Source organism: Geotrypetes seraphini, chromosome 8 (assembly GCF_902459505.1).
Source record: "Geotrypetes seraphini chromosome 8, aGeoSer1.1, whole genome shotgun sequence".
NCBI classification, from domain to species: domain Eukaryota; kingdom Metazoa; phylum Chordata; class Amphibia; order Gymnophiona; family Dermophiidae; genus Geotrypetes; species Geotrypetes seraphini.
In genome coordinates, this window is record NC_047091.1 from 83851931 (window position 1) to 83859721 (window position 7791).

At 47.5% G+C, this 7791-nt stretch overlaps 2 protein-coding genes across 2 annotated transcripts; one reads left to right on the forward strand and one right to left on the reverse strand.

Moving 5' to 3' along the window:
• Nucleotides 1–6195: 6195 nt before the first annotated feature.
• Nucleotides 6196–6829, reverse strand: LOC117364540 (histone H2B type 2-E). Its single transcript, XM_033953822.1, has one exon. The coding sequence runs from the start codon at nucleotides 6802–6804 to the stop codon at nucleotides 6424–6426; it is 381 nt and encodes a 126-aa protein (XP_033809713.1). The 5' UTR covers nucleotides 6805–6829; the 3' UTR covers nucleotides 6196–6423.
• Nucleotides 6830–7107: 278 nt separating this feature from the next.
• Nucleotides 7108–7587, forward strand: LOC117364537 (histone H2A type 1-E-like). The gene has a single exon (XM_033953819.1). It carries the CDS (start codon nucleotides 7130–7132, stop codon nucleotides 7520–7522), a length of 393 nt encoding a protein of 130 aa, XP_033809710.1. The 5' UTR covers nucleotides 7108–7129; the 3' UTR covers nucleotides 7523–7587.
• Nucleotides 7588–7791: the final 204 nt, after the last annotated feature.

Here is a 7791-nt window from a genome sequence, read left to right on the forward strand (position 1 = left end):
TAAACATTCCTCCTGAACCTTTTTAAAACGGAAGCAGAAAGGGGTGGGACCTTAGGTAGGGTTGCCAGATTTTCCTTTCGGAAAATCCAGACCCCTAGCCCCACCTAGTTATGTCCACCCCACCCTAATCCTGCCCCCAAGCCCACCCCCACTGCCTGCTCTTGTCAGGCAGGGAGGAAGTCCATGCATGCGCGGATGCTATTTGATGATTTCACGCGCATGCGTGGACTTCCTTCCTGCCCGACATAGCTTTTCAAAACCCGGACAAAGTGCTGGGTTTTGAAAAGCCGTATATGTCCTCAAAATGAGAACATATCTGGATTTCCCCGGACGTCTGCTAACCCTAATTTTGGACATCTGAATCAATCAGGCCTTAGGCACTGTCCTTTTTATCCAGGATACTGAGGGAGGAGCCCAAGGCCCTGATTGGCCTGATTGACTCAGATGCCTATGGCCCTACCCCTTAGGAGGGGCCTCAGGAACCTGAACCAATCAGGGCCTTTGGCCCCTCCCCATGCATCAGGGAGGGGAAGGCCCTTCATTTAGACAGGTGGGCCTGATATGGGATCCTGAGAGTGGGCTCCCTGCTTTCAACGGGGGAGGTTAAGGGAGAGGTGGGAGAGAGGAGGGAATGGGCATGCCTCCTGCCATTTTTGGGGGGTTCGGGGGCGTCCAGTGGCAGGAGGGAGTGGGCAACCCTCCTGCCATTTCTGGGAAGTTTGGGAGGGAGGCAGTGACTCTGGGGTGCCTGTCGAATGTGGGGGGGGGGGGGGGCATGGCGCAGGGGTGTTCTTCATGTTAGGAGGGATTGGACATCCCTCCTGCCATTTGTTTTGGGTTAGGGGAGATAGTGGCTGGGGGGCTGCGTTTTCTGGGGATTTTGGGGAGGGCTGTCATCGGTGGTGGGGGACTTATTTTCTTTATGGAACAGATATTTTGTGTGTGTAACACATGCAAAATATCTGTACCATTGAAATAAAATGGAAAAAAAAAAACAAACTCCAACAAAAATAAAACCAGGCAGACCTATCAGTAACAGAGTTACCTAGGCAAGTCGGTTTTTCCAAATGCTAAAACCCGATTTGGAATAGCTAAGCGATGTTAGTGCATCAATTGTTTGGCTATTTTGCATGGGGTTTTAGCTAATTTGCATGGCCGGATTGTAAAATGGGTGATCAAAGGGAAAAGCAGGCGGTGGGTCGTTTTGTGCATCGGGTTGCTAACAGTGATCATTGTTAAAGCTGTGAAAACAGGTTTAGCAACGATCACTGACTTTAGTGCATCTAGCCCCATGTATCCTGTTTCCAACAGTGGCCAGCCCATGTTATGAGTACCTGATACTGTATTTCCAAATTAATAAAGTGCCATTGCTTATTTGTAAATGGGTGTCTACCAGAGCCTCTAATTAAGTGAAATTACTACTGAAGTTTATGGGGATTTGTGAGTATAGAAGACATTACTTGCGGGGAATAGGTTTGATTTCTGTCTCTGTGCAACTCTGTAGTCAAGACCATATATGTCATTGAATTGGTTGAAGTGGTTGGAGCCTCGTAGTTTAAACAATCTTGCGTGTGGTGCTCTCATGACCTAACATGTACTTCTACTTCCGAGACACATTCTCGCACGCTGGAGCTGGTGGCACCCTTCTGGTGCCCTTCCTGCGTGTTTCTTGCACATTATCCATTTTGGACAACTCATGCCCTTTTTTTTTTTTTTTTTTGCTGATGTCCTAAGCATGTGCTTACCTTGCTTATTGGATAATCCATTCCTGTGTTTACCAGTAATAGAGCTGGTGCCTACACTGGCCATGGGTTCTTCCCTGTGTACTGCCTAAATGAAAACAGAAAGATATATCAGAGGAGGTGGAATGTGGCAGAAAGAAGGACCTATGGACTGCAAAAGGCTGCACCTGCTGGCTCTCGGGGCGCCGAACACAATACAAATAACACCTCCCTGCATACAATGAGGGAGCTTGCTCAATATTGGGAGTGCTCAGCACCCATGGACCTGGATCCTAAGTATGTTCTGAGTCAAGGAGTGGATTGCTTGGGGGGCGGGGGGAAGATGCTGAATTTATGTGGAGAAGTTGAAGGGACTGACTGACTAAGCGATGATGGCAGGCTGGCATATTGTCAATTACCTGGTCCACTAGGCTGGGCGGCCCATGGAATCACTGGCAAAAAAAAATCCTCAGCATTTTTTATGGTTGATTTTGATGGTCTGCTGGCAGCCAGCCAGGCTACTCGAAAACACCCAGGCTGGCTGAAAACTGGCCAGTTGGCAGCCCTAAGTAAATAATAAAAAGCCCTGTGAGATAAAATTTGTATAGGGGGTGGAGAAAAGGGTAGATGTAAGAGGTAATGGGAATTGATATATCGTCTTTCCGTGGTACAATCAAAGCACTTTACATTTTTCTTATCAAGTACATTCTGTGTCCTTAGTGGATTCACAATCTAATTAGTAATGTGTCATATTCATTTGAATGATATATTCCTATGATGTTCTTTGAGCCCCTTCACTTACTCATTAGATTCTCAGTGCTACTGCATTCATCCTGATCACTGCTTTTACAAGAGGGGGTTGTGGGGTCTGTGGTTCAGGGGGCCTGCCAGCAGAAGAGAAAGAATCCCTCCTGTCACGGGACATCAAGAGGGGGGTTCCAGCAGGAGGGAGTGGGTATCCCTCCTGCCGTGGGACCAAGGGGGGGAGGTTCTGGGGTTCTGGCTGGAGGAAGTAGGCATCGCTCCTGTTGATGTCGGGGGATCCCCTGCTGCAGCCACTCATCTGATCACAGCAGAGCTATTTTCCCCAGATCAGCCACAGATTCGGGGAGCCCTGCCAGCTCAGCTGATCGGGGATAACTTCCCCTGCCGCGATCAGCTTATGGCTGCGGCGGGTTAGCTTTAGGATCCCGCAGCATAGGCAGGCAGCTGAAATGTAGGCCAGTGTTTGCTGTTAATCACGGCTAGACGGCTGCTTTAGCCCACCTAATGCCACTTCCAGCGTTGGTCATGCCTACTTTGGTGTTCCACGGCCTAAAGCGGCTACGTAGCCGTGATTCCACCTGCCTTTTATTTAGGTATCGGTAAGCACTTCAACACTGCCATTTTATGCCGTTATAAAAATTCCCTATAAAGGCCTCTTTTACATAGCCGTGGTAGCAAATCCTTGTGCAGCACATGCAACGAAGTCCTTAGAAATTGAATGTGCTACTTTGCATTTGCCATGTAAGGAATCACTACTGTGGCTTTGTAAAAGGAGCCCTAAAGAGGTAGCAAGAATTTTTGTGATATTTTGACTTTGAATTTTTCATCTATGCCTTATTTCAAGTTATATATTTGATGAAGAGTGGCTTTTTATGAGGGGGAGGGGGATTTTTGTGAAGGTTCCAGAGCGCATGCACATTAGGGTACTTATCCCAAGCATTGTAAATTAGGCCTTCCTTTACAAAGCCGCACTGGCATTTTTAGCACCAGCCACAGTGGTAAGAACTCTGACACTCAGAGATTCTATGACAGGGGTGCCCAAAAGGTCAATTGTGATCGACCAGTAGATCGCAGGGGCAACGTGAGTCGATCGCGGAGCCCATCCCGGGCTCTGCGATACTCACGTTGCCTTTGCGTTCTCCCTGCTTCCACAACGCCGCAAAAGCCAGGTCCACAAGTCTCCCCCTGATGTCAATTCTGATGTCGGAGAGGAACTTCCTCTCTGACGTCAGAATTGACGTCTGGAGGGAGGGGAGGGGAGAGTAAGGCTTGTGGGCACGGCACGGGCCTGGCTTTTGCGGTGTCGTGGAAGCAGGGAGAAATTGGCGGCAGTAGCTTGGGGGACAGGGAGAGAGAAAGAAAGACAGTAAGGGGGGCAGGGAGAGAAAGAAAGACAGAAAGGGGAGGGGGCAGTGGAGCGGTGAGTGGTCTTGTCCCTGCAGTTAAGGGAGGGAAAGCACGCGGTCACCTCCCTCTTTCATGCCTACCCGAATCTATCTATCTATCTCCCTCCCTCTTATCTTCACGGCGCATATTAAATTTGAGTAACTTGTTGAAAGCCGCCAGAGCCTATGTGCAGTTGTGTGCATCTGTGGGCGGAAGCTTCTCCTCTGACGCAACTTCCGGTTGTGTCAGAGGAGAAGCTTCTGCCCACAGAAGCACGCGACTGCATGTAGGCTGCGGCAGCTTTCAACAAGCTAAACTTAAAACATGCTGAAAAGGTAAGGGGGAAGGAGGGAGATGCTCGGATCGCGCGAGGGGGTGCCAAAGTGCGGTGAGGTGACAAGAGGGAAGGGTGGTGGTGGAAAGGAAAGGAACAGATGCTGAAGGGGGTGGAGAGGAACAGACGCTAAAAGGAAATGGGGAACAGAGAGTGGGGAGAAGACACTGAAGGGAAATGGGGAATACAGAGTGGGGAGAAGATGCTGAAGGGAAATGGGGAAGACAGAGTGGTTAGAAGAATGGCCACCCGGATGGTCTCGGGACTCAAGGATCTCCCGTACGAGGAATGGCTGGATAAGTTGCAGCTGTACTCACTCGAGGAACGCAGAGATAGGGGTGACATGATCGAGACATTTAAGTATCTCACGGGCCGCATCGAGGTAGAAGAAGATATTTTCTTTTTCAAGGGTCCCGCGGCAACAAGGGGGCATCCGTGGAAAATCAGGGGCGGGAAATTGCACGGGGACACCAAGAAATTATTTTTCACTGAAAGGGTGGTTGATCGCTGGAATAGACTTCCACTTCAGGTTATTGAGGCCAGCAGCGTGCCTGATTTTAAGGCCAAATGGGATAGACACGTGGGATCTATTCACAGAGAAAGGTAGGGGAGGGTCATTGGGATGGGCAGACTAGATGGGCCGTGGCCCTTATCTGCCATCTATTTCTATGTTTCTATGTTTCTATGAAGGGAAGAAGACAGAGATGCCAGACTATGGGGGAAGCAGAGGGAAGATGGGCGCCAGACCAATGGGGGGGTGGGGGTGGGGGGGTGAAGGCACAGTAACGGAGCAAATGGAAGACGCAGAGAGAAGACAGACAGTGGATGGAAGGAATTGAATGAGAAGATGAGGAAAACAGAAACAGACCACAAAGGTAGAAAAAAAAAACCCCACAACTATATTTCTTTTCTTTTTTTGCTTTAGGATTAAGTAGTATATTAGTTGTGTTGATAAAAATTTATAAAAAGAGCCCAGCCAGCTGAACATCTCTTTCTCTAGTTCAGCAGCCAGAACTTTGATTTATAAGGAAGGAATAAGCTAAATATTGCAGTACTGAACTTGTATGGATGCTGCAGGGATAGTAGTGGCAGTGACGGGGCGGTGACAGGGACGGTGGTCACTGGGACGGGGCAGTGACGGGAACAATTTTTTCCCTGTGTCATTCTCTAAGTGTGATTTTAAAACTACAAAAAGGTGGTATAAAAGTCTCAATCCATCAATGGAGTGGGCTGAACCATCAGGATCACATAAAAATTTATGTTATCAAATCCTTATGTCTCAGAAAGGATGCTCAGATCTGATAAAACTAATTCTCTAATAAAGAGAAATATTTTTTAAATATGATCTGAGGCAGGATCTCTGGAAATGACTGAAAACCAGCTAAACCACCCAAACTAGAAGCCAGGCCCACAAGTCTCCCCCTGATGTCAATTCTGATGTCGGAGAGGAACTTCCTCTCTGACGTCAGAATTGATGTGGGGGGGGGGGGAGGGGAGGGGAGAGTAAGGCTTGTGGGCACGGCGCGGGCCTGGCAATGGGCCAAATCAAGCCTGGCTGTCTGTGAAAGTGCTTTGAAATCAGACCTTAAAATAAATTACATATGCCAAGCGAGTTATTTCAGAAAGCTATTTTATTACTTTTTTAAAAATAATATGGTATCTTAATGGCTATATTTAAAATTAAAGCAGCCAAGGCCATTTATTATCACCCTTCTATGACGTCATTACCCAGCACTCCAAAAAGAGGAAATCTGTCCACATTCATGGCGCCAGGATTCTCCGAGTTGCATCTTAGGCAAGAAAAAGCGCCTGTTACACTTCAATAAGGTTTTCATCCCAAACTATCCCAGTTTAATCCCACAGGTCACTATTACGACTTTACTCATCCATTTTCCTCTCCATCCTAAAGAGCGGTGCTCAAATGTTCTAATCCCCTACACTGCCCGATTTAAACCCTAACAAACATGCTTTTATGATTCATATCAGGGCTTTTTTTTTTTTTTAAACAGAAACACACCACTCAATTCCAAAGATGCATAAAATATATATTTAAAACGTACATCAAAAATCATCCAGTATATTTAAAATCAAATTCGTTTTGCTGATTTCTATTTCCCTGTGTAAGGTACAATTAAAGCTCTTTATGCAAAAAAGTGGGCGGCTCTTAAAAGAGCCTTTGGGTTCGGTTTGCGGAGCGTTGAGACTAAAGCCAAGTTATTACTTGGAGCTGGTGTACTTGGTGACTGCCTTGGTGCCCTCGGACACGGCGTGTTTGGCCAGTTCACCGGGCAGCAGGAGGCGCACTGCGGTCTGGATCTCCCTGGAGGTGATGGTGGAGCGCTTGTTGTAATGAGCGAGGCGGGAGGCTTCTCCGGCGATGCGCTCAAAGATGTCATTCACAAAGGAATTCATGATGCCCATAGCCTTGGAGGAAATGCCTGTGTCGGGATGAACCTGCTTCAGCACTTTATACACATAGATAGCGTAGCTTTCCTTCCTGCATCGCTTACGCTTTTTACCATCTTTTTTCTGAGTCTTGCTCACCGCTTTCTTAGAGCCCTTCTTGGGCGCGGGAGCAGATTTGGCCGGTTCTGGCATCGCACCTGACAATAAAACAACCGCAAAAGCAAAACAACGCAACAGTAACCAGGGCAGCAGTATTTATAGGCTCTCTATGCAAATTGAGTCGCAACTCGCCTTCACTTGCCATTGGTTACATTTGCGTATAAACGTCATCCAAGTTGCTATCTAATATCGGATTGGTACACGAGTAAGTCTCTTATGCTAATTTTTGATAGAGGGGGGATTAACAATTTTAGCCAATCAGAAGGGAGTTATAGAGTCTTTGAGAAAGTATAAATTTTCTGAACAGACGCATCCATGTTTATTTATTTATTCCTTATCTGGAAGTGTTTAGGCGAGGATGTCTGGACGTGGTAAGCAAGGTGGTAAAGCACGGGCTAAAGCCAAGACTCGTTCGTCTCGTGCAGGGTTACAGTTCCCAGTGGGGCGCGTGCACAGGCTGCTGAGGAAGGGCAACTATGCTGAGCGGGTGGGTGCCGGCGCCCCGGTCTATCTGGCGGCGGTGCTGGAATATCTGACCGCTGAGATCTTGGAATTGGCCGGTAATGCTGCGCGCGATAACAAAAAGACCCGGATCATCCCCAGGCACTTGCAGTTAGCCATCCGCAACGATGAAGAACTGAATAAGCTGCTGGGGAGAGTCACCATCGCGCAGGGTGGCGTCCTGCCTAACATACAGGCTGTGCTACTGCCCAAGAAAACCGAGAGCCACAAAGCGGCTAAGAGCAAGTAAAGCTATCCTTGCTATCCCGTTTAGAGTACGGCAACCAGAAACCCAAAGGCTCTTTTCAGAGCCACCCACTCTTATCTTGTAAAGAGATAGTTTGATGAATGGTTTTCTTTATTTCCTACTTGGTTTGTGTCTGTAATAAGGTGGAGTTAATAGCATACTATAAACTCAACACTTCGGATTATAAAACTGTCAAAATCAAATTAGAATAATCGAGAGGCAAAGTTAACAATGGCAAATCAAAAGCATATTAACAAATTGGGCCTGTCTTA